This window comes from Lichenostomus cassidix, chromosome 22 (genome assembly GCF_008360975.1).
Source record: "Lichenostomus cassidix isolate B80296 chromosome 22, HeHo_3.0, whole genome shotgun sequence".
NCBI classification, from domain to species: domain Eukaryota; kingdom Metazoa; phylum Chordata; class Aves; order Passeriformes; family Meliphagidae; genus Lichenostomus; species Lichenostomus cassidix.
In genome coordinates, this window is record NC_139502.1 from 10,552 (window position 1) to 36,106 (window position 25,555).

The 25,555-nt window shown below is 43.1% G+C and overlaps 2 protein-coding genes across 5 annotated transcripts; one reads left to right on the forward strand and one right to left on the reverse strand.

Annotated features, from left to right (window-relative positions):
- Window positions 1–68: 68 nt before the first annotated feature.
- IKBKB (inhibitor of nuclear factor kappa B kinase subunit beta) lies at window positions 69–10,599 on the reverse strand. The gene is made up of 21 exons (XM_085080572.1): window positions 10,464–10,599; window positions 10,297–10,391; window positions 9,444–9,561; window positions 8,639–8,708; window positions 8,124–8,212; window positions 7,563–7,652; window positions 7,079–7,203; window positions 6,664–6,771; window positions 6,210–6,339; window positions 5,550–5,744; window positions 5,194–5,308; window positions 4,721–4,844; window positions 4,319–4,470; window positions 4,143–4,204; window positions 3,582–3,691; window positions 3,276–3,325; window positions 2,662–2,761; window positions 2,334–2,481; window positions 2,008–2,135; window positions 1,218–1,308; window positions 69–672 (listed from the first exon to the last, which is right to left on the reverse strand). The coding sequence occupies exons 1-21, from the start codon at window positions 10,566–10,568 to the stop codon at window positions 604–606; spliced, it is 2,274 nt and encodes a 757-aa protein (XP_084936698.1). The 5' UTR covers window positions 10,569–10,599; the 3' UTR covers window positions 69–603.
- A 23-nt stretch (window positions 10,600–10,622) lies between these two features.
- PLAT (plasminogen activator, tissue type) lies at window positions 10,623–25,341 on the forward strand. Of its 4 annotated transcripts, XM_085080574.1 has the most exons (15): window positions 10,658–10,757; window positions 12,378–12,616; window positions 15,102–15,198; window positions 16,240–16,279; window positions 16,701–16,832; window positions 17,238–17,351; window positions 17,729–17,903; window positions 18,474–18,565; window positions 18,822–18,996; window positions 19,334–19,419; window positions 19,938–20,133; window positions 20,613–20,749; window positions 20,838–20,978; window positions 22,414–22,562; window positions 23,429–25,341. In XM_085080574.1, the coding sequence occupies exons 3-15, from the start codon at window positions 15,136–15,138 to the stop codon at window positions 23,585–23,587; spliced, it is 1,659 nt and encodes a 552-aa protein (XP_084936700.1). In that variant the 5' UTR covers window positions 10,658–10,757; window positions 12,378–12,616; window positions 15,102–15,135; the 3' UTR covers window positions 23,588–25,341. The 4 variants fall into 4 exon arrangements, with proteins under 4 accessions (XP_084936701.1, XP_084936700.1, XP_084936702.1 ...); XM_085080575.1 differs by lacking the exon at window positions 12,378–12,616 and having other exon boundaries at window positions 10,623–10,757; XM_085080573.1 differs by lacking the exon at window positions 10,658–10,757 and having other exon boundaries at window positions 10,790–12,616.
- Window positions 25,342–25,555: the final 214 nt, after the last annotated feature.

The following is a 25,555-nucleotide window of genomic DNA, read 5'->3' on the forward strand; positions in this document are numbered from 1 at the left end:
CTCCTGCAGTTTCTAGGATAACATCCTTACACTTCTCATGTTTTAGAGACCTGCACAGTGAAAGCAGCTTTTTCCATCATAATGTTATTGAGGGTATCAAAAAGAGCAAACGAAAAGTTTACACGTTTTAGATAATTCCGTTCCCATATAGGAAACAAGTATTAGGTAAATACAACCATTACACTTAAAGAAAAAAGTGCAAATCAGCAAAGTTAAGAAATTAAGTTCACAGTTCAAGTATATTAGGAAGGTGACATCTACCAGTGACTGGGTATATGTTATTGTCCATTGTTCATCAGAAAGCCTAGAATGCAGCAAAACAGCCACAGGTGATGCCTAAGGGAAGATATATCAGGACAGAGAGTATCCGCTGTCTTAAGGCACAATTAACAACATTTTCCAAGTACTTAGAACAGGCATTCCCTACTGTATTTTTGTGAAAAAAAGTGTCTGAGAAGTGAAAACTAAAAGCCAGGCCATATGTATCCACATAAGCAGTAGCTGATGGTAGAAGGAGGCAGTTCATCTTCCCTTCTCAGAGGCAGCAGCTTTTCACAGTTGGCTTCCCAAAGTAGCATGGCTTCAGAGGCAACCAAAGTGATTTTACATCTGGGTTTGTTCTGGACTGTTTGTTTCTTCTACCTGAAGCTGCAGCCAGCTCCAGTCTAGAGCCTAAAGAATAAACGAAATTCAACATCAGCTTATAGTTGAGCTTTCTCTAGAATAAAGGGGAAGCATGTTAAGAGTTTAAAAAAATTTACTGTGAATAAGTTGATCACTATCATTTCATGATGAGCCCTGTGAGTGCTGTAAAGGAAACCCTTAACCACTTGCATTCTCTAGTATTTTACTCTCTTTAATATTTTGCATCATTAATTTAAGCATCCCTGACTACCACTATATCGCCACCCGATCATCCCAAATTTGCATGCAATTTTGCAGTATTTTCGTACAACAGCCAAGTGCTTTGCCCCATCCCTTATTGTTCAGCATGACACAAGTCCCCAGCACCTGGCTCCCAGTGTTGGCAAGCAGAGTATGTCAGTCAGCAGATAATGGGGGAGCATGTGCTTCCTATCTCTGCAACACCTGCTCTCTCCTTGTCCAAGAGTAAATTGCAGGTTTCAATTAGCTTGTTAGTGGAGGCAAAGTTACACAAGCAGAACTTTGAAGCCCTGGCCTTCCCCCATCCATTTGTAGAAGAATGACTACATTACCAGGAAACTCTGCTCTTGATCCTTCATTGTGTCATGCATCACATTTTCTAGTTGGCTACAAAGTTTTTGAGATTCCAGCAGTAGCTCCTCACTGAAAGGGAGAATTATTACACTATTATTTCCAATGGCAGTTTAAAGAGATGCTGCCTCTATCATTAAGAAATATTTCTGGCAGATACGCTACAGAACAGTGAAGTCAGTCAGGTCATAAGCTTGTAATTTGTACTGCAACTTGAAAAGTTGGTTTACTGGACAGGGGAAAGAAAATTCATTCCAAATGGGCCTGGGTTCTTATGATGTGGAATCGCTTAAAGAAGAAGCTGAGAACAGCTTATAAACTTAAGGATGGGGCAACATGCAAATAAACAAACCAAGGTCTCTCATTCCGAGTAGTGACCCAGTTCATTTAAGCAAGCCAGAACTACACGTGCTTGGTTACAGCAGTCTCCTTGATGATACAGCTCAGCTACTATCATCTTACATGACAATGCTTCAACAGTTCTTGGCATTGTATTTCCAAGTGAGCCCAAAAATCTCAGATTGAAGGAAAAAACCACCTTTATTACTGAGGCAGGGGGAAGTGAAGCTATACACGATTCCCCATTTTTCATAAGGAAGATATGCAAGCCCCAGGAAGGCTAGCTACTAAGTAAACCAAGACTGCTGACAATGCAAGCTGAACACAAAGTGTAAAATACGAGAAAGCCTTTGTGCCGTTATTTCACAAAGCAGGAAGCCCGCTGTTGTAGTGCTGGCACTAGCAGCTGCAGAACTCCAGACTTTGCCTCACCTTTTCCTTACAGATTCCGGTAAACTGTATGTTCCGGAAGGGACCTGCAGCAGCAGCTGACCAGAGCTACCGAGACGTGATGTGTTTGTGCCCTCTGGACTGCCAGTAACAGGACCACGTACTTTACTCTGAAGAAAACACAGACTATTCAGAGTGCAATTATTTCCACTAGGTTTCAGCAGCCAGGAACATGAGACAACCTGCAACTTGGCTTTAATACTAATTCAAAATAAAGAACCATAGGACATACTCCATTTACTATTATTTCAGTAACCTGTGCTACAAACCATATTTTCAGGTTAAAGTGGAGTTTTTATTTTACTTACACAAGCAATTTTCAGCAAGTTCCACAGTTCTTTCTGTCGTTTTTCCTGAAGCCTAACAACTGTTTCCTCATCTTCACTCATCAGATTCATCACTTTCTCCACTCTGGGGAACAATTCCAGTGCCTTCTGTTTGCAAACTACAGTTTTACTATTAAGAAAGCAAAAACTAATCAGATCACACATGGGCCACTGCAGTAGGAGAACATTTCTGGTGTTACTTATTTCCTGTAATGCTGCAAGATCTCATAAGCTGTATGCATTGAGTTTTGAACCTCCTCTTGCTGGAAAATGCCTTCTCTCAACTCTGAATAAAATCTACAAAGCTCACCTGAGCTGAGCATAAATGACACGAACTTTTTTCTCAAATGTCTGGATTGCCTGTAGGAGCAGTCGTACTATTTCCTGGCTGTCACCACTTGTCCTCTGATCTGGAAGGAGAGTCAGTGTTACACAGAAAGGTAGGTTTATAGGACAGAGTGAGAAGATTCTTGGTGGCTTGTTTCCACCGCTGCTTCAATCCTGACATATCAAAAGGTCAGGATATGCAAGTTTGAGTGAGATGAATGACACTGGATTTTATCCACTTTCTTCAAAATTTAAAGAACTTGAAAAGGAGAGTTGGGACTGTATCAAATGAAGAGCCATGCCTTTTATCTTTCCTACACAGAAGCAGCAGCATGTGCTTGCGGCAACTCCCTGCTCTGAGAAGAGCTCCAGAGGAGTTTCAAGAACAGCTTACAAAGCACCAAGAAAGCAAGGCTGGGCTAGTGTGAAACTGCCTTCCTGACTCTCCTCTAAAAAAAAGGCAAGTCCAGAAGAGGCTAGGTGCTGCTGGTGTCTGGGCAGACCCAGAAGGCAGATAGTTTTCTGGGTGATCATTACTACATCTCCAAAGTTACTATCCACACAAAGCAAGCTGACCTTGACATAAAGAGCCTTTACCTCTTGGCTTCTCTCTCAGTCTTCGGTACAGCTCTCTGGCTTGTTCTTCTCTAGAAGAAAAAGTCAGGGAAAAAAAAGGATTTCCAAAGAACCAAAATTAGGGACAAATAGTTTGAGAACTCAAACCTTTTCTATACCTGTCTGCCATTTCAGACCAATGACAGATCAGTCAAAACCATCTTTAGTCTTAAAGTCCTCCCAGTCCCCCATAATCTGGGTAGAAGAAATAGCCCTTTCATTGTCCTGTAGTGAGTAAACTTAGCTAGAAACACTCCCGCATCTGAAGCCCAAGGTAGTTCAACTCACAAATCCTCCAGTGTTCCTCCTTGTTTACGACCTAGTGGGCTTCTCTGCAGGTCCACAATGTCTGTCTGCAGGGCCATCATCTTCTTTACTAACTGATCCACATCATCCTCCTGAAAGCAGGGTAGAACATAAGCAACAGAACAGCCTCATACTTAGAGATACTACCGCTTGCATTGGTTCTTCCTTTCTCATTTCTCTTTCACATTTCTATACACCCCAGCAAGGTGCTAACGGCAGCCTTGACCAAAGACAAATGACTATCTGAGTAATTTCAATTCAAGGAAATCAGGTTGGTGCTCTTGGATAAAACAACTTCCATGACACTTCTGGGGTTTCCCCAAGATCTCCCTTTTTCCCCTAAGCCTTAGAACAGAGTGAGTTTCACGTAGTACTAGTAATGGACAAAAATGGTGCCACACAAACCAAGGCAATGTGAAATCTGGAATTGGTCCAAACGCAAGAAGTTTCCATTTAAGGCAGGGACATGAAGAAGAGGGGAGGAGAGATAATAAAAACAAGCCTCTTTTTCTTTTTAATACGCAATTAGATTTAGAAACATACCCGTCCACAAAGTTCCACAGCTTGCTCCATCTCTTTCCAGGCAAACAGCAGCTTCTCAGAAGCTACAGGAATCAAAGAAGAGTGATTGGTTTTCTCAGGTTCACTGAGAAAGAGGTAGGTGTTTTTGTGAGGATAAGAGGAATGAAAAAGACCTGTGTGCCAGATGCTATACTCACTAATTCCAAATTCAATCTGCTCTTTATACTTTTCCAGATCAATTTGGATGCTTGTTTTAAAGAAGTCCAGCTTCGCTTTCAGCTGCTGAGAAAGGGAGGCCATAGAATTCTTCATCTTCGACAGGGTACTATTGTAACGCAAGAGATTCATCCTGCATGGACAAGAAGGTCCTATTAGCCTCCAAAACTAAAAATCCAGGCTTTCACTTACATCCAAAGTAGATACTTGAGATAGCGGTGAGGACAAATGCAGTTGCGCCAAAGGGCTAACTCTCAGCTTTTCATTAATTGCTTACAGCTCCAATCATGGGCTTCCCCATTTCAACAGGGTCCCATTTCTGAATTCCCTTTCACCAGAGCACAAAGACAGAGATAAGTATTCTAGAGAAACTGCCACCGTACATGGCTGCTCGCTGCCCCTGCTGAAGCCGGTTACAGTCCTCCTTCAGCATCCGGATTGTGTGCCAGATCTGACCCCACACTTTCCGCAACTGGAAAAAGTGGAGATTCTTCTTTGGATCCTGAACTGAAAACAGAGGAGGTGGGGGAAAGGGGAATGTACGTATCAACATGAATCATGAAAGCAGTGTTACCACAAAACAGACCAAAACATTACTCCTTTGAGGGACGTGTTACCGCCTGGAAAACCCAAAGCTGAATAATCCCTGTGCAGTCCCCCCAGCATATTAAAATTAAACACTTCCTTTTTTCAGTTTTTCTGATAAATCAAACAAATGTCAGTCCATTTTACTGCTTCTTCAGTCCCAATATGCAAAGCCTCCCTCTACTCTTTGCACACGACACAGACCACAGAACATGGACAGCCCTCTCAACACAGACCGCGCCTTCACGTTCACGCTAGAGGAAGTCCTTACGGATGCAGTCAACACTTTCTGGATGAGGACGCAAGGCCACCTGAGCCTCATAGGAAACTTTCTTGTTATCAAAGAGGAAGAGAAGGTCTGTGTCCGCAGCTGCAGTATCATTCACCTGCAGGAGACAGAAGACCCAAATAGGTTCTGTCAGGGAAAGCAAGCCTTGGTAACACTGTAAACAGAACAGTCCTGCTCAGCCACACACAGAACACCCAAGGCAATAGGGTGCCTATGCTGCAAGGGCTGTTCGGTCTGTGTGGCTACCATGACAAAAGCATGCCACAACAGCAGGGAGTGCTATGATCCTGAAGTGCCTGCTGATTCACTCAACAGTAAGAAGGAATATCCAGACTCACCTTGCTATCAGCTGTATATTTAGTGACCAACTTCTGAGAAAACAGTGCAAGTCCTGCTTCCTGCAGTAGCTCCTGGTCCTGTTCTGGAATTCCCGTATCTGACTGAATCCTGACCTTCACGCTCTGCAGAGTCTCTTCCTCTGACACAGGGTAGGTGTGCACAGTTCCCGTAACCATGTTCAAAACATGAAGCAACTACAAAGAAGAGTAGTGTGGCATGAGAGAGGCTGAAGATACATTGGTCATGTCAGAGCAGAGATTGAGGAACTGAGAGAATGCCCACCAATGAACCGCTCAAAGCACTTGGCAGGATCAAGAAGTCACTTTGCAGCAACTTCCTAACATTATGGCAAAGTTGTTGTCCTCCACCAAGTGGAGGAGAGCGCACATGGCAATTTAACAGCTTCAGCTGTAGAATCCTCTATCAGAACAAGGAAAACTAAGCATGCACTGCACAGTAGCTATTCACTACTCCAAACAAGACCAGCGAGAATTTGTCCTCAAAGAAGCAAGAGGAGAGCACCTGTCACTGTCAGGAGACAGCTCTGTGAGTTTCAGTCTCACTGTCATAAGTCTATGATATGTAAGCCTCTTCTCTCTTAGGCTACAGGCAAGCGCTCTCTTGAAAACATTTCAGGATAATACCGACCCATTGCTTACCTTCAAGTTCAAAATGTCATCCAAAGCTTTGAAACACCCATTGGGTCCGTACTTTGGATCTGTACCTCTCTGACGAGGGTGCCACATTAACATGAGTTGCAGCCATTTCTCCAACCTCTCAGACAAAACACTGAGCAACAAAAACCAGAAGGAGATGAGAAGAGGTAGAAGTGCACTCGCAGCAACCATATGGCCTGCTCTGTGTGGGAGGACTGACAAAACTCTCCCCTTCCCCTGCAACACTCCAGCTCTCCCAAAAACAAATGCAGTGTTTAGAAGGCAGAAACCAAGACTCACAACTACACGAGTCTGACAAGCGACAAAAGTAGTACTACCTTGTCACGTCTCATGCACTCAGTTTATTCAAAGATTAACACAGTAAAGCATGTAACATAAACTCGGTCCTTTTGCAGAAGAATCAGTTTGTGCCAGCACAGCAATTTCTAGTCCTTACCTGTTAAGATTGTTCGGGCAGGGCAAACTGCTAGAAAACTTGACTTCCCCAGATAAGTCTTCTGAAACAACAATATCCAGCTCACTCTTCTGACGCACTTTTGTATGCCTAATGAATTCAAGCGAGTATAATGGTGAAATAATCGCCTGCCTTTCCCAGCCTGCGTGTCAGCAGGCTCTTAAAGCTACTGTTGACAGATATAATACAGATGCCACTTTGGTTTTTATCTGCCCTGCAGGAGTCAGCCCTTAACTCACTGAGGGCTCAGCTAAGTCAAACTCCTGTGAAGGGAGTCAGTCTCCGTAAGGGCAAGGAACATAGGGATATTATCCTCAGAATCAAGGGACCACTTCTACTTCCTGTAAATGGGAAAGTCACATTGTGCCCGCTTATCACCCAGCCCTGGCTCACTCACCATTGCACTGGCTGCCAGTTGGGTAGGAATGGTCGGAAGCCTGTAATGCACTCAAAGGCAAGCGTGCCAAAGCTCCAGTAATCCACTGTCACAGTATACTTCTGCTGTTCCAGCAACTCTGGAGCCTAAGGTAGTTTACATACACGAGACAAAGCCACCCAGCTCTTAGCTCTGTCTATCCCTTAGCATCTCATTAACGTTTATACAAATGATTAAAGACGTTACTAAACACAGCCTCTCGCGAGCTTTAAGACCCTCTCAGAGTAAACAGCAGAGGTTACTAGCACTCCCACTCCTCATTCATAACAGACATAGCTAGCAGAAAACCCAGTGTCAGCAAAGAAATTATCAACTTTGCTAGCTTCAGCACCACAAATGCACCCCATACCACACAAGTACTTAATCCCAGCCCAAAGCTTGGTAACAGTTAATTCTATCCCACTAAAAAGCAGTAGCTGCTCTCCTAGCTGAATTCCTTCCTTACCAAGTACTGCAGAGTCCCAACAAAGGATGTGCATAGGCTACCCTGATCCAACTCCTTAGCATAACCAAGGTCAATGATTTTGTGTATTAACTGAAACACACAACAGAAAATAAGAATGTTAGACTGAAGTCCTGTTAAAAGCACATCATACAGCAAAAAGGAAAGGTTCAGCTCTTCAAAGGTACGCAGAAAAGGTGCCAATGAAGAGATAAAAGCAAAAAGGGGAAGCTACTGTAGATTCCTAAAAACGCAACGAATTTGAAGGTGTCATGGCACACTTAGCAGTCATGCCTCCGGATCCTTCCGATCTTTGGTCAATTGGTACAGTCTGGTTCTCTCCTTAGTAGTTGAAAGTCAAAATGTCAGGTGTTAACAGATGTCTAATACAGTGTCTCATCTCAGCTGTACACAGAATACTATTCATCTGACACAGTGACCTGAGACAGGTGTTATCCTGGGCTGAGTGCTCTTGCAGAGGGACCATGTAAGTGCATGAAGCACATGCTTGTTCCTCTTAAGCTTACTTGTCTGTGCAGGTAGAGACAACTGGTTCCTGCTCACCCTTTGCTCTCCTTGCTGCAGCACAATGTTCTCTGGTTTCAGATCTCTGTGGATGATCCTGTTCTCATGAAGGTACCTGAGCGCAGAAGCTGAGACACAGAAAAACCCAGTTGTAAGAGCATAATTAACAGTACCTAGCACGAGCTCAGTAAGGATTCCGTTTCATCCAGTAATAAACGTGACTTTTGCATCAAACCTTGTACAATCAAACATACAATGAAACACTAAGTGCAAGAGGTAAAGTCAGCATCATAAAACTCTGGACACAAGCTGAGCTGTCCCTCAGGAGAGAGAAGGTGTTCCCTCATGTCCTTCCTGTAAACTGTAGTAAAGCTGGCTAGCTTCCAGTAGGCAAGGACCTCCCCAAACTCCTGACACTTCTGGTAGATGATCAGGATCATAAAAGGTCAGTCTAAAATGGAATTGCTAAAGTCACTGCTGCATATTCATAGAGTGCATTCAGGACTAATGGGGTCTCCATAGCTCGGACAACTGACAGTACTGCTACCACTTACCAATGTCAGATAACAAGATGAGAATAGCTTCTTCCCGCAAGCCACAGCAATTCTCCAGCTGGTTCAGATACTGCAAGTAAACAACACAGAACGTAGTCTTTCCCTTCTCTTTCCTGAGACTCACAGTCCCACAAATTCTCAGGGATACAAGAAGTTTCAGTAACAGCAATTAAATTCACTAGAGGCACAAAACTCTATGGACTGTGACCTCCAGTAGCCGCAATTACAGCTTCAGGCCTCAATCTAATTGCATGAGAGGATAAAGGAGCAGGTGAAAAGAGTCAGCATCATCCCATTCTCATCCTTCTATTTGTTCCATCCTTCTTAGCCATTTCCCCTGTGCCTGGCAGTATCAGCTCAAATCTGAGGTCTAAGGTCTGCATTTTAGCTACAGGCAGATTATAGCAAAGGTTAGAAAATACTTCGGATTAGAATTAACGTGTTATTTCTTCCTATGACGGAGTGAATCACTTTGAGGAAGTGTATAGCCTACAGATTCACCCTACCCTACAATGGTCTTGGTCATACTCACATACTGTTGCACATCCCTTACATATGCCCCCATTCTCTATGTACAAACTCCTCACAGTGTAACTTGCATCCAAAACAATACAGTTCCACAACACGCTTAAGTCTTCAAAATAAGAAGGTAATATCAAGGACCAAGCCACCAACACCTGTTCGTGACTAGAATTAGGAAGCATCAGGATATGAAAACAAAGATTTTATGGGAAATCTTCAACAGAAAACCTAGGATCAGATAAGAAGCTGATCCATTCCTTGACCACCACCCCGGAGACCTCACCTTGCGGAGGTCTCCACCTTGGCAGTACTCCATGGCCAACAACGGCAAGTCATTTGGTGCAAGCTTCTGCATCCCTTCGGGGACATCACGGGCAGCCACCACGTTGGGATGGTTCAGTCTGAAGAATGAGAATGAGGCACGTACACATGACATTCTGCAACTGCTATACAGTTTCACATGCTCTTGGTCATCACTCTGAGTCCTACATGGTCACAAATCTTTTCAGAAACTGAACTAGTGAATTCTAAAGGTGTGCATCTTTCATGGATCTAGACTCATTCCAACTCCTGGCATTTGATGTGCAGCGTATCTCTTCAATGCATATGCATTATAGATCTATCTAGAAAGTACAGCAACAAGCCTTCCAAAGGAGTGCAAGGCAGTCTGTTGCCACCGTCCAGAAAAAAGATCCAGACTGCAATCAGACCACTACATCCTAAAATGTCAATCCAACACCCTAAGGGATTGCCCCGGCACAGACGTCAGGCAAAGGAGCGGCTAGGTAGCAGCACTGTTGTAGCGCTGAGGCCGCGACAGACGAGCCGAAAACGGCAGTGTGAGACCCAGGAGTCCCACGAAGCACAACGTGAAGTTTTCTTTAGTGTGAACTTCCACGCACTTGCCCTCGCAGCGGACCGAGCACCTCCCGGAAGGGGATCCCTCGGCGGCCGGCGGCCAACAGACTCTCCCACCACTTCCCTCGTGGCACCCGTCAGATCCGCACTCCAGGGCCGCCTCCGCCACGCGCCCCGGGACACTGACGCGACACCGCGCGGCGAACCCTCCGCCCGGCCCGGCCCGGCCGCGAGCGGGCACCGGGCTCGGCCCGGCAGCATCGCCGCCCCCCCCTTACCTCTTCATGATCTGTATTTCCAGCGCCCAGCGGTCGCGGTTGCGCGGGCTAAGCTCCTGCCGGCACTGCTTGATGGCCACCTGCTCGCCGGTTTCCTGCGGACACAGCACAGACAGGGCTGAGCGCGGGCCCCGAGCCGGAGCGCCGCGAGCCCGGCCGCCACCTACTTTGTTGTGCCACCGGATGACGTTGCCGAAACCGCCGGTGCCGAGGCGCTCCCGCATCTCCCAGGGCCCGCAGGTCAGCGCCTGCAGCGCGGGCGGGCGGCTCATGGCGGGCCCGGCTCCGCTCCGCGGGACCCGCGCTTCCGGCTCCGGCGCTAGCGCCCGCCCTCCCTTAAAGGGGACGCGCGGGGCGAGGACTCGGCCCGTCGAGGAGCGGGGGAGTCGCGGTCCTCGGGGCCGCGATACAGCGTGGAGTCAGGCGCTGGGGATGAGAGGAGAGTATAGCTCGTGGGCTGTGTAAGTAAAATTGCAGAGCTAGCGTCTCCTTCCCACAGCATCTCCAAAACTTGCAAATCCGGAACGCACCATTTGCGTTTCCCACCGCACCGCCCGAGCCAAAACGCTAATCTCGGCTACCGGGTTTGGATACTTCTTCCTCCTGGGCTGGCTGGTGTGAGATGCTTTAATGCCACTGCAAAGACGCACAACAGTAGGGAAGTGGAACGGACCTGCCGCACCTCCAGTCGCCCGCGCTGGATTTGCCAGAGCCACCGGGCACAGAAGGTCCCGTCAGGGTGACATGGGCCTGCTGTGGGATGTCATGATGTCACAATTCGTCACTGACATTAAACACTCCCGCTGAAATTATCCCGAGGATTAATTTAGAGAAAAGCCAGTAGATGGTGCTTGAGAGAGGAGACATTTTTATTGCTGGCTTTCCGAAAATACGTTAAGCAGTATAAATGACACCACACTCGGAAGACAGTTATAGTTGTCCTTAAGCTGTGAAAAGCCAGGAAATAATTTTTGAAATCTTCCCCCGCGGCCATTAGTTACTTAGCCTCTTTAATCTACAAATCAAAGGGCTGTTATCCTTAAAAATGACACACACTAGCCCCTGCTCGCTCAGCAGTGTTCCAATCGTCTTTTTCTCAGCAACTGAAAGTCCCTTCTGGAAACAGTCAAATGCAGCTACACTTAAATCACATTTATGGCAGTAATGTTGTCACCAGCACTGTGACTCTTGGAGAGTTACATTTGATAATCTTGACATAGATCTCCATGCAGAGAAGAACTAAATATACAGAGTACTCAGTGCTTCATCTTTACCATTATGCAAAATAACCACTGCCGTGCTTTCCAAATGCACACAGCTTCTTCCTGAAGATGGAGGTCCCTCACACGCTGGTTCTTATGTCTTACACTAAATTGTATCAGGAACCTGATTGCTAGTGAATCAGTTCCAAGCAGGTAGCACACATATGTGACTGAAACAATTGCATCATTGACTGTTTTCATAACCCAGCCCTAAGACCACGTCTAGAACTGATCATAAGATTTGTCTGCCACACATTGATAACTGAATACCTCATGACCGCACCCTGATGAGTAGATCTGAATTTTCTAGGATGAGTAGTATCAGTGAACATTTAACTCTAGCCCTCAAAATGCTGTTCCTTATTTCCACCTAAAGTTCCTTAGAAGTTTTGGTCATTTAACCTGCAAGATCCCCTGACTGTTTCTTCTCCCGTGGCTGTCTTCAGGGCATGTTTTGCTCCACGTGCAGGTCAGGCTCTCTCTGCCGACATCTTAATTTGGACTACAGCACACTACACTTGTGCTTGAAACGGGAGTTTTTCAGTATTAAGACTAAGTACATATTGCAGACCTCTGATTATATTATAATAATAGAGCTGTGCATTCACTCACACTCCTAGAAGCATGATGGGACAGGATAGTTCATCATAAAGGATACATACTATTCTGCCATCGAACATTAGGGTGTTCAGTGGGGGAAAATTGTTTTGAAGACTGAATCTGTTCTCTGCCTGGAAAATAAAAAGAACAAAACAAACTGGCTGGAAAATCCAGCCAGTAAAAGCTGCCAGCAAGCAGCTTTCCTCCCATCCCGCACAGGCTCCCTCTCCGACAATCCAGACACCCGCCGCCTGCCTGGACCATCCCCAAGATGCTCGGGAAGGGGTGGGATGCCGACAGCACGCCCCACAGCCCAGGGAGTCTCCACCCCCTCGAGTGGAGCTGCAAGTAGGACAGGAGCTGTTCAGAGAGATCAGAGCAGAGACACAGAAAACATAAAACAAGACCGGTTTCACAAGGAAATGATCAAGAGAATACAGAAGAGAAAAAGCAAAAAGGTAGGTACCACTCTGCACCTGCTTCAAAAAGGACATTTCCTGGTTTTGACATAAATGGCATTGTCATTAAATACTATTACATATTATTTTTTAATAAATCCCACTGAAGCACCATGGTAGTTAACTAACTGAGCTATTGCTTTTCTGCTTCTGAAGAGATTCATTGTGTGGGTAAAGCCACTAACAGTTGTTTCAAGAAAGCTGAAGCTTTCCGGGGAAAGGGCTGACAGCCTTGGGCTCTGACCAGTGAAGCAAGGAGGAGTCTCCTGCACAATGGACATTAGCAGAAGAACTTAAAGAAAGAGTTATGGACAAATATCTTGATGGTATGGTAAGGAGACACAGAAAGCTAGCTACAAAAGGAGAATTTACCTAATTTTCCCCAGAGGAGATCAGACTGTGCCTTTCATGCTAGGTTCCAAAGCATGATAATCGAGGGATGCAGAGGAGGAGGAGGGTGGGTCATCCTCAGTTTTCCCTGAACACATTTCTCTTTAAATGTGGCCAAAATCACAGGAAATACTGTGGACGGTTCCCAAAACAATGCCGGACTTTGAAATACTCATTTCCTCCAATGTCTTCAAAGATTACAGAATCTTACTTCTGTTTTCTCCTGGGTTTTTAGCTCTTTCCCCCTAAAGCAGAGGTCTTTCTGTTCTCTTTTTAGGAGAAATAGTACACATCTGCTATTCATCTGCTCAGTTCAGAAAAGGGAAACAGAAACACTTTATCCAGAAGGCAGGAAAAGGCAGCAAGGGTCTGCAGTCTGTTGATCGAACTAAATCAAGATAGCTGATCAACAGCAAGAAAGCTATTCATGCTATAGATTCAGAAACACAGTGTTTTGGAAGGGACAAGTTATATTATTGGGAGGAAGAGCTACTTTTAATGTCGGTAAATATACATGTGGCCCTTCAGGGCATGGTTTAGTGGTGGATTTGGCAATGTTAGTTTTACAGTTGGACTCAATGATCTTAAAGGTCTTTTCCAACCTAAATGATTCTATGATTAATGACTTTTTGTTCAACCTTGACACTATACAGCTCTTTTTACATCTCGTTCCACATTGGTAAGATAATGCTCACGCTATTACTGCTTAGAAAGGTTGTTCGTAATAATAAGTTAATATGTGGGATTTTAAGTACTCCTGCTGATGATGCTTCAGCAAAGAGACAAATTTAGAGTATCACATATGTCCTAATGTACTTGAAAGTGTAGAATCAAAATGTCAGAACATCACATCTAGGTCTTTGATGCTCTAGTATTTTTGATTGGAAAGGAAGCACAGGCTGAGATCAGAAGGCTCACACTGTTTATGAGACCCTACCAGAATCCACATTGCTTGCAGGTTTCTGCTTGGAGCCTTGCAGAACTTACATTTCAAACAGCCATATGGTTTCAGTTTGATGGGGCTTATCATTCAAGGCATTCCAACTGACTCACCTAAGTTGTACCTTTCCAAAAACTGAAAATAAACATATGGCAACATCTGTTACCAGTTTTCCATGCATAGTGGGACAGCAGCCCACTTCACAGTCTCCAACAAGGGATAAATGAAGGCTCTCTCCGAAGACTACTGATGGAGTAGTTAGACTGTGTGAGTCTATCTGGAGAAAGTAGAAACTCTTGATGGCAGACTGAGGAGGGCTTTGAAGTGTAAAGCTGCCGAAGGGATTAGAGGGTATAATGGGTCGTTGTGACTGCATAGAAGTGACATATGGTAGGATGCTGCAACAAATAAATGTGAACATCAGAACCAAAGCTAGCCTGCCAGCCCATTGCCATACTCTGCCTTTTTAGCAAAACCAGATGATAATAATAAAAACTAAAAGCTCACTTGGGGAGAAGCTGTAGACATGTTGAAAATAAATAGCAGTATGTCCTCACCTATCATCGTGCAAAATCATTTTGCCTGCACATCCTCTACTCAAGAGAGAAGCCTTCACTCTCACCCAAAGCAGCAGTCTGTACAAAAAAATGCAAATTCCTCTCAAAGCACTGTGATCACAAACTGACCCTTCAGCAGACATCCGTGCCTCTGCAAGAGATCTCTTAAGTAGCTGATCGTAACCTGAATCTCAATCAACATATTCAAATCACCATTACACTGCATCATCAGACAAACCCATCTCTCTAATAGAGCACATGGTACTGTTGGCATCCAGCAACCTAGGGGAAAAGTGCTTGGAATTTACTTCTGTTGGTCTTATTCCCAAGGAAACACTCTGGGTTTACTCCAGACCTAAAAGAATGTGCCTTAGCTTGTCAGGTTTGTAAGTTTATCAAATAAAATCACATCTGGGTCCAGCCTGGCAGTTTCCCCACAAAGACCAGGACAGCTAAACCAGCCAGACAACTGAGAAGTGAGGGGCTGTAAATACATAAAAAGAATTTTCGTAATTTTAAACTTTCATAAAGTTAGACCTTGAACCCCATTCACACTGTACACCTCCTTTGTTCAACATCTTATTTTTTGACTCTACAGATAAATTGAGATTTGGAGCTGGAAAACACTCAGAATGGAAGGAAAGCTCCCATGTCTCCTTGTGCTGGTGGGAGCAATCATGACTGCCCAGTGCCAGGTAAGAGGCTAATGCATCAAATCATTCTCTTGCTATCTTCCTGTATTTTCAGCAGCACTTCCTTACCATCAACTTCAGCTGTCTGTATCAGGCAGAAGGAGAATCTGCTTAGATTCTGCTAGAAATCAGATGAAGAGAAATGTTACAAAGTAGTCTACCTCTAAGCTTTAGAGCTGTGGATGTAATTTTCAAGTAATGTGTTATCCTGGCTGGTTTTTATTTCAGTAAGCGAATCTTCTCTAGGTATTCTTGGTGTGTCTGTTCACTGCCACCTTTCACTGTTAATAAGAATTCCATGGTAACCCACCTTTACTTTTCTATGGTCATCATCATCATCATTACTCTCCCTTAAAACTGGACATCAGTGGTTCCCTCGTCCCCTCACTTTAAGCCTCACACCACCTACAGCTTGAGTAAATGCTATACAATTCTAAAATGTTTAGTCTCTTTCTCAACAAATTGCTATTGCACCATTTTTCCTCCTTTTTATGTTCTTGCTTTTGTACCTAATCAAAGAAGCCTTCTAAATTGGTTTCTTCCATTAAACCTTACCCAAAATATTTCATTTAATTAGCTGCAGGAGACATATCCCTTAAAGGTAATCAAGCTACAAAATCTTTTGCGGAAGCTGCATGTCAGTGAGCAAAAGTAACTGCTTGTTCACTTCACTTTGGAAATTATTTGCTTGAACCTCCTTCAAATAGCAGAGAGCTGACAAGCTTTAGTTAGCATTTGCAATGCCCCGGGAGTACATAATCACTTCACACGCAATGTGAGTACACCACATCCTACGTTCGCGTCACTCAGACAAGAAATCACCTGGTAATCCATGGCAACTGAAGTGATTTACAATTCCTAGTACCCCTACTGAGGTACTGGAGGCACTTTTCACTGTACTGTCTGACAAGGTGGACAGACAGTTCCTCAGAGCTTCCCTGATTTACATGACCTCAAGAAAAGGACTGAGTCTTTGAAGGCACTTACTCTCTCATTTTTTTTAAGAGAGCACTTACTCACAGAGTTAACCTTCTTTGCTTGCAGGGCTTACATATGCGTTTCAAACGAGGAGCCAGATCTAGAGGTAAGCCAGGCTAACTAAAACCATGTTAGCTGGAGCATTATAAATAGGGGAGGGGGAAGCAAATTATGCTGAAGGAATAGAGCCTGAAAGCTTTTTGTCATGGTTATTTGGATGAGAGATTCAGAAGGCAAAAACCAGGCCATTAATACCATCCACAACAAAGCTTTCCCCTCCCTCTGCTCTTCTTCTTTTTCAAAAAAAATCCAAAAAAGAGGCCAGTCAATAGTGGAACAGTACATCTGGCAGCACAGCCATGAGAGAGATGAGACAGTTGTGGTCTGAGAAGGGAAAAAGGGCAACAACCATTAGACAGATGCTCCCATCACAGGTACTCTTCTCCTGGAAATAAAAGGGAGTCATTTAGCTCAGCCAGGTCTTTTCCCTGAATCTCTAAAAGAGGATTTCCTTTCTCCAATTACAGCCATTTGCACAGACAATTCATCTGGAGAAATTTACCAGCACAGGGGGACCTGGCTGAGGCTTTCAGGGAGGAGAATAGAATACTGCAGGTGCAACAGTGGTCAAAGTCACTGCCACACTGTGCCTGTCAGAGGTGAGTATGACAAAGAAGAAGAGAAAGGAAATGGTGAGAGATTGTCCATCTAATCAGTCTAAAGAAGAACTCCTCTGTCAGGGCCAGGATTTCTGTACAGAAAATTTGTCTTGGAATAGAATAGGATAGAAATGAAAATACCAGTGTACACTGACTAGGGCAAGACTAAGTGGGAGTGAGCAAAGGGCTGAGGAAGTCTCCTAGTAGCATATATGGAGAGAATGAAACAAAGAAAGAATGGAAGCACTACACAAATAGGCTGTAGGCACATGGCAATAACAGGTAGGTAGGGAAAAACAGAACAGGCTAAAGGAGACTGACAGGAGAGGAAATATGTGTATACATTGCCAGCTTCTTGCTTCTGTGAAATCTAACAGTATTTCCTGGCTTTTGCTTATTACACAGCCTGCACTAGAAATAAATGCTACAATGGCGGCCAGTGTTTGCAGGCATATTATTCCCCACAGCTCTTCATCTGCCAGTGCCACCAAGGTTTCACAGGGAAGCAGTGTGAAATAGGTGAGTATACCATGTCAACTGGTTTGAACAATGCTATTGGTTTTAGCTATGCAGTGCACAAGGGTGAGGTACCCAGAAGCTCCTGCTGTACACTGGGCTCTCTGTCTTTTTTTTATTCTAAAGCTAACGCTACAAAGAACTTTTAAGGACGCCTGGGTTGTTCTCAGTGTCTCTTAATAAAACTCTGAATTTTGTAGCTGAAGACCTTCATATACACTTACAGTCTTCCTGATAAGGCATTTTGACTGACTTACTAGACAGTAGTAAGACAGTAGACATCTGAGAGCCAAGTTTAAACAGAACAGAGACTGGGGAAGCTGTCTGGGAAAGAATTGGGATGCTGTCCTTACAGAAACCTTTTGTTCCCTTTTGTTCAGATACTGAAGTTAAATGCTACAAAGATACTGGAGTAACATATAGGGGTACATGGAGCATGACAGAGAGTGGAAGTGAATGTTTAAATTGGAATAGCAATGGCTTGGTTGACTCGACCTACAGTGGCCAAAGAAAGGATGCTGCTGAACTGGGATTGGGCAATCACAACTATTGCAGGTGAGGGGCTGATGGCACACAGGTCAGAGCCACAGGAATCAGCCTATCCTAAAAGCTTGGAGCAAAAGAATGGTTGTTTGTTATAATCTGATACCAAGCAGAGAACAGTCTGAACAGGTGCAGATACTGCGCAGCCCATGAGCAGTAATTGCAAGATCTGTAGACATACCCGAACTTCAGATTTTCCTCGAATGGATGTTTATTGCAGACTACAAAATGCAGATATCTCTCATCCCGTAGTCTTTCCCTTGTCCCTTCCCATTCCCTAAACTCCATTTGTAATTCAGTTCCCTGCAGCTTCAAATCCTGATCTGAACTGTAAAAATATAGCACTTCCTGTACATGAACTAAACTGCACAAACATGCTGTCCACTCCTGCTAGCTACAAGCCATCTCATCTTCACCTCAATGTACTCCACAGTTTTATCATTCAAAAAGGAGTCCAAACAACCTCTGATGGTTCGGTCCATGTCTTCACAGCAGAGGAGGACTAAGTTACCAACTTAAATGGCCAATATGAGACTACTGACAATAGCTTTATAATGATGCATAATATTGTAACTCTTTCAGAAACCCAGATGAGGATTCCAGACCTTGGTGCTATATCTATAAAGGGGGAAGGTACACCTGGGAACACTGCAGTGTGCCCTCCTGTTCAAAAGGTACATGCACAGGACAGGGAATGGACTTTGGAATTTCCATTATTCACTGTATGTATAAGGGTTCTCTGTGGACTTGGGCTATTTCTGTAGCCTAAGAAGTTGAGACTCTCATATCATATTTAGGCTTTTAATATTTATGACACTGAGAGACTGAGATACATATAGCTAATATATATAGATGCCTTGACAGAAATCACACCTAGGAACAACTGACAGGTTCACATCTGTCAGTTAATGTGCAGCTTTCTTATTGAAGTTAGGAACATCAACTGCAGATCTGGAAGAGGCACAGATTACCGAGGCAGCCACAGTGTTACCAGTACTGGAGCTACCTGTTTGAAGTGGAATTCTCGAATCCTTGTCAACAAGCTATATACTGCTTGGAGAAGAGATGCTTACCAGCTGGGCCTTGGTAGTCACAATTTCTGCAGGTATGTAGTCAGTTATAGAATAAAAAAAAATCCCACCAAACTGTCTTGTACTCCTAAGGCAGGGCTCTAGTCTTTTACGTGGATTATTAAAGCACAGGAAATACATTAGTGGTGGCAATGAAGCTCACTCGCAATAGTAGTTTTATTCCACCTGACCTATCCATGTTTCTCTAAGATCAGACTCTGTAAGTGCAAATTTCATATGCCCTTAGGGTCCTCTTTATCTCTAGAAAAATCAAAAAGAATAGATTTGGGTCACAGTCTGACACCTTTAGGTCTCTGCAAGCTCCCTGCAGATCTGATAATACCAGTAGCTCTTCTCTTTCCTGTGTTGCAGGAATCCTGACAATGACAGCAAGCCCTGGTGCCATGTCCAGAAAGGAAATCAGCTCACATGGGAGTACTGCAATGTGCCTACTTGCTGTAAGGATACCAGAACTCTTGGTTCTTCTCTTTCTGTGAAGCATTACTGTCCTGCATGTCATCTATATTAAACTCAAGTATCTTCCAGTAAAAAAGAGTTGGAGTTAAAAAAAAAAAAAAAAACAAAAAAAACCCAACTAACCAACCAATGAAACAAAAAAAAACCCAAAAAAACCCCACCCCCCCAAAAAACCCTAAAAACAAACAAACAAACAAACAACAGCTTCTTGGAGTACAAAGAGAAGAGATTCTGAGATTCTGTAGCTCTCCACTCTCACAGAAGTGCCTTTTTCTCTGCCAGAAGGGAAGATGGCAGAAATGGAGGACAGGAAAGGCAGGGTTTCCTTACTGGATTTTTCAAATCAGAATACGTTTCCTAGGAAACAGGGATGAGTCAAATACAAAAACAGTTCACGGCAGGCTGCCTCAACATGAACCGGTGACTAACAGACTCTTAATCCAAACTCAAAGCAAGAGTGCCTGAGCAAAAAGCCTATTTCTGCGTTTGTCATTCACAGCCACCTGTGGCTTACGGCAGCACAGGGTACGCCAGTACAGGATTAGAGGTGGTTCCCGTGCAGACATTGCAGCTCACCCGTGGCAGGCTGCCATCTTTGTGAAGTATCGCCGAGTGCCTGGAGAGCACTTCCTCTGTGGAGGAATTCTGATCAGTTCCTGCTGGGTTTTGTCAGCTGCTCACTGTTTTGAGGAAGGGTAAGTTGAGGATTCAGTACTTTCTGGGGAAAACAGTTTGGAAAAGAGAAGAATCCAGTATAGACTTACTGGAAGGGTGTAAGACTTGGGAAAAAAAACCCTCTTTATCCCAGTAAGTCTACACTAAAGACTATAGTTAATTGTGCTGAGCATTACAGAGAGGCATTTAACTGGGCAAAGCAGGATGGCATTAAGGTGCCACAGCAGAATATCAGGTAGCTGAAGAACAAAGTTGTCAATACTTTGCAGAGCCATCCAAAACTTGGGAACAGCAACGGGCTGGCAGAGGAGCTTTGCCATGATGGCTGTAAGCATATAGAACAAAAATGAAGGCAAATAGGTCATTTTGAGGTCAAACAGCCTGGGTAACAATGTCGTAATAATGCTAAAATTAAAAAAAAAAAGCTGATGTTCCAACAGCACACATTCAAGGGAAAGGTCCACTCTAGTCAACATGGGAACAGTCTCTTGCTCTTCAGTTTTAGTACAAATCAGTTGAAGATTGTGCTGGGTAGGACTTCCCGAGCAACTCCTGAGGAAAATGAACAAAAGTTTCAAGTGAAGAACTACACTGTGCATCAGAGATTTGACTCAGAAAATTTCAACAATGATATTGGTAAGAACTTTTCTGACTGTGTGACTGGAAAGGTCATGGTTGGCTCGAGTTTGTGATTAATGAAGTGATTTTTTTTTTCCATCTTCAGCTCTGTTGCAGTTGAACTCAGATGCAGAAGACTGTGCTGTTGAAACAAGTACTGTCCGTGCTGCCTGCCTCCCCATGCCAGAGCTGCAGCTACCTGACTGGACTGAATGTGAGATCTCTGGTTATGGCAGAAATGAAGAATGTAAGTAGGAGATACATGTCTACATGCAAGTAGAAGATAGTATGTCCAAAGCTTGAGTACTCTGCCCTCAAAGAATTCAAGCCTTTAGCATCAGTGGATGTGTACTGTATCATATTGGCTTATATAAGCCCTACAAAATGTATGTAGCAGTAGGAGTTACTCAAAAATAAGTTTTGCTCTAAGTTATTTCGTTCATCTGAGTTCTGGCAGTTGTATGGGCTAGTAGAATCTTCCTTGGTACTCTCCACAGTACAAAACAAACAAAAAAAAAGACACAATGGATAAGGTAGGAAAGACACAAGTTTTGCAGTCAGGGCTGCCACATTTCTGCTGTACTCAGTACATTCCGATACTGTAATTTGGACAGAAATCCATTTCTGTCAAGGTTTGATATACCATACAGTTGCAGATATAGGCATTATTCTAAAAGATACATTGGCTATGCGGAGATTAGCAAAAAGAAAAGCTGAAGAAATAACAATTCCAGATATACATTAAAAGCCTGGTAAATTGTTTTCAAAGTGAGCTATAAAAAACAGGAATAAAAGCTGTCTGAAAGAATACACTGGCAGACCTGTATTTAAAGCTAACAAAACCCTCCCCCACCCCCAGCTCTTATTTTACTTTCTTCCTTTTCCTTTAAATTCTCTAACCTACAAACTTCTTAAGACAGAAACTGTGAAGCATCCATCCTACAAGACCTAATCACAGTTTGGACCCTTAGGGGTTTTGGAACAGACCTAAAGATGTAGCATATAAGTGTGGCATAAAATGTTTTTAAAGTGCTTTTAAACCTTGTCCTTGGAATTGCTTACAGGGAGTACAGGATAGACTTTGAGAGGGAAAGGATGCTGCAACTGTAATTCAAAACTCTACTGAATAACAACAATCCTGCCAACTTTCAGTTTTGTGCAATTGTAGCTATACAGGAAAATAAAACCAATATCCAAATCAACCAACCAAACATATCTCTTCCATTCCAATATAAGTGTACCAGTTACTCAGTATTATGTATGATGAAGCATCTGATTTTTGTTAGTGCAAATCTAATATTAAAAAGCTAGTATCCTCTTTCATACAGTTAAGGCATTTTCATAAACACTTCCTGTGACTTCATTTTGATTGATGTAACTATGTGAGATTACTTATCCACCCAAGAAAACTGGCAGTCTTTATTTTGGAGCCTACATAAACCTCTCTAGCTTGCTGAAGAAACAATATTCTTTCTCAGCTAGATTTAAGCTGTTCTGATTAGTGAAATGGAACACCCAAGATATGAAAAGACTCTTTGGCAAGGAAATTTTAGTTTAGCCACTGAGCTACTTCTGTTCACTCTCCCCTAAACTATGGAAACTGAATTGCAACTTTTAAAAACCACATATATATGCACATACACAAACATACACACGTATTTATATTGTCATTTTTCTTTCAGTTTCTCCATTCTATTCAGAGCACCTGAAGGAAGGCCATGTCAGATTGTTCCCAGCCAGTCGGTGCACAGCACAGCATCTAGACAACCGGACAGTTACAGACAATATGTTATGTGCAGGAGACACAAGGAACCTTGATGATGCTTGCAAGGTAAACCCAATTCTGTTCTTTTCTTTTCTTTTCATTGTCTCTTTTCTCTTCTCTGTACTTTGAGCTAACCAAAAAAAAACCTTCAGAAAGTAGTTTAAAGAAGTTACGCATTTGCCCGCATGGCAGCTCTAGTAGGCTTTTATTGAACAGAACAGAACTGGTGACTTCTCTTTCATTTTTCTTCCCCTGCCCCTCACAGAGGGGAAGGCAGGGAACACTTAAGCACTCAAATCAGAGCAACACAGACTGAAAATCCCAAATACAGGAAATACCACAAAACTGAACAGGAAAATCCACCCCAGCATTTCCTAATATTTTCTGTTATGTGAGCATGCAAAACACTCAGCAGGAGGTTCTGCAGAAGGAAGGGGGTGCCCCTCTACGGAGAAGCAGAGAAAATAAGAATAAAGGCTGAAAAATGGTGGAGAAAAAGCAGCTATGACAGGAGGAAAAAGGAGGGTGTGCTTTCAATCCATATCCTTTCTATTTAAACAGCTATTTAATAATTTGGCTTTACTGTTACACACAGCAGTATAAAACCGCTTGGATCTTTATAGCTTGAATAAGGGCCGTCCTGTTTTTGTTCTTTTCAATATTTCACCCACATTTCATAAATGAGCTCCATACAACGTTAGACACTATAGTGTTACATTTTTTTGTGTCTCTCCCCATTAAAGGAGAATTGAAGGAGTCTGGAACATAAAAGTAACATGTAAAAGTACTAAGAGCTCTTGATTTGTGAGCATACTACATAGGGCATTTCTGTAAATAAATACTAGTGCACTGCTGAAGTCAGTGGGGGTGGGAAAAACAATGCAAAACCAAAGAGGAAAGGAGATTGTTACTAATCTGCTACTTCTCTGTAGGGTGACTCTGGAGGGCCTCTGGTCTGTATGAAGGATGATCGTATGTATCTAATTGGAATCATCAGCTGGGGAATAGGATGTGGCCGCAAAGGCATACCTGGTGTATATACAAATGTGAATCGTTACCTTGACTGGATTCAGGACACCATGAAACTCTGAGAAAGAAAAATGAACCCTTTGCAATCTTGCGACCATGGCCTCACAGCTTCCTTCTGGGTGCTTTTAAGTATGCTGACAGGGCTTCCTGTTTGTCCAGATGATTGACTTCCAGCACGGCAGGAAGACAAACTACAGTGTGTGAGAAGAGTATGTTCTCAAAATATTCTCCTTTCCTTATTACAGGTTATTAGAAGCTAATCCTCCTTTTCCCCAACATCACCAAACCTTCTCCTTGCATCAAATCACATAAGTACAACAAAAAATTAATTTTGGCCCTGAGTGAATAAACCAAGAGAGAACATCATGCATCTCTTTAGCAGCTATATTGTTTTAAGAATGGGTGTGAACTGAACGGGGCCGGAATTAATTTCCTGAAAACATCATCTCCCTCCCTGGTTTCAACAGAAGTTGGTTTCCAAGAGAAAGAACAAAGCTGTAGGCACGGGCTACTTACTTCCAGGTCAATACGCTACTTCCTTTTTCAGTTTGAGCCTATTAATTAACAAACTTTGAGCTTAAACTCTCTGAGCAAATTCAACATGCCTTATTAGGACATTTTATTCTTTCACTTGCTTTTCCTCCTGGTAATGGGATAGGTAAGAATTTTAATACCAGCCTGATTTACCACAGAATCAATGCATGTTTTCAACTATTAAATTTCTGTGCATTATCATCTGATATGAAAGCAAAAGCTCTCTCTTCAGTGCAGCGGGGCAAAACAAAGGACAAGTGTATTGGGAGCTGGTTTAAGTGCCCACTAGATTTACATCCACAAGTAAAGGCCAAATCAGATGTCAGCAAGGCTGCCTTTGTCCTTTAACAGAGGACAGGACAGGTACAACTAAGTCACCATGAACCAGAATCTCAGTAATCGGCATTACTTCCTGGCATTGCAGCTGCCATGTGACGCTAAGTATCATCTATGCACATCCTAAGCGTGAAGCCTCTTTGAGAGCTTCTCTTTTGTCCAATTATTTTGTAAAGAGAAAGCAGGTGTAACTACCATTTTAGGAAAGGAAAACATTGTATTGAGGGTACAAAAGGAATTTAGCGTTAGTATCAATCAGTAGCTAGAAGACTATTGCATGTGGAAAATTCAAAACATTGTAACAAAATGTTTACTCTAAACGTTTTTAAGGAGCTCTCTGATAACCTACTAGCACAACAGCTACTCAAATAAAGAATCTTATATAATAAGTCGGTATAAAAGAGAGATTTGGTAAGGATGGCCATTACTCTCTCAGAGCAGTTTTGTAAATGGCAACTTTACAAATGGTCCATAAGTTTCTAGCTACCAGCTTAGAAACTAACCTCAAAGAGATCTTTAATGTCCTCAGAGATACAGTGGTGTAAGTCCAGTTGGCTTCAGCAACAAGCCTCAAATTCCAGCCCGTGGAAGGGGAAAAAAACCCCAAGATGTTTTTTAATGAGAGTCACAGTTCAGGTTTTTGGTGTGATTTTTTTTGTTATTGTTGCTAGTTTTATTTTCTTATTAACCTTGACGAAAATACAAATTAATTTTCATCCATGTCCCCTAAGCCCATTTCAAAGTGCTTTTGTGCCTCACTATCCTGGCATTTGCAAGCCTGCCAAATACCTGCAGCCTGTTAAACGGTCTAAATTATTCCACGGAGTAACACAAGTCAGTGTCCTCAGGAAAGCAACTTTTGTTTTGTAATTCAAACAGTCTATTAAATAAAATATTTGAGCTCCATGCAATCTAACAACCACCCATAAAATGTAACTGAACCACACCTGACACTGATAATCAGTAACTTCCAGTATCTTGAGTAACATGAATCACTTGAGCAGTAAAGATCCTTTAAAAATCAAAGCTACAAAGCTGAAGGACAGTATCAATACTTGAGGAGTGGGAAGGTAATGAGGTATTTAATTGTCTTCATAATCAAAGCACTTCCCTTAGCATGCTACTCTACCCAGTAAACAGAAATAGTTCAGCTGCATTCC

Bases quoted from the DNA above. Each gene is read 5' to 3' on its own strand.
- IKBKB (XM_085080572.1), bottom strand. From the start codon at position 10,568: ATGAGCCGCCCGCCCGCGCTGCAGGCGCTGACCTGCGGGCCCTGGGAG. The intron at 9,562-10,296 runs GTAAGGGGGGGG...CTCATTCTTCAG, and splicing joins GAAATACAGATCATGAAGAG to ACTGAACCATCCCAACGTGG. The intron at 3,326-3,581 runs GTGAGTTGAACT...TTTTTCTTCTAG, and splicing joins GGAGGAACACTGGAGGATTT to AGAAGAACAAGCCAGAGAGC.
- PLAT (XM_085080575.1), top strand. From the start codon at position 15,136: ATGGAAGGAAAGCTCCCATGTCTCCTTGTGCTGGTGGGAGCAATCATG. The intron at 18,566-18,821 runs GTACATGCACAG...TTCTTATTGAAG, and splicing joins TGTGCCCTCCTGTTCAAAAG to TTAGGAACATCAACTGCAGA. The intron at 22,563-23,428 runs GTAAACCCAATT...ACTTCTCTGTAG, and splicing joins ACCTTGATGATGCTTGCAAG to GGTGACTCTGGAGGGCCTCT.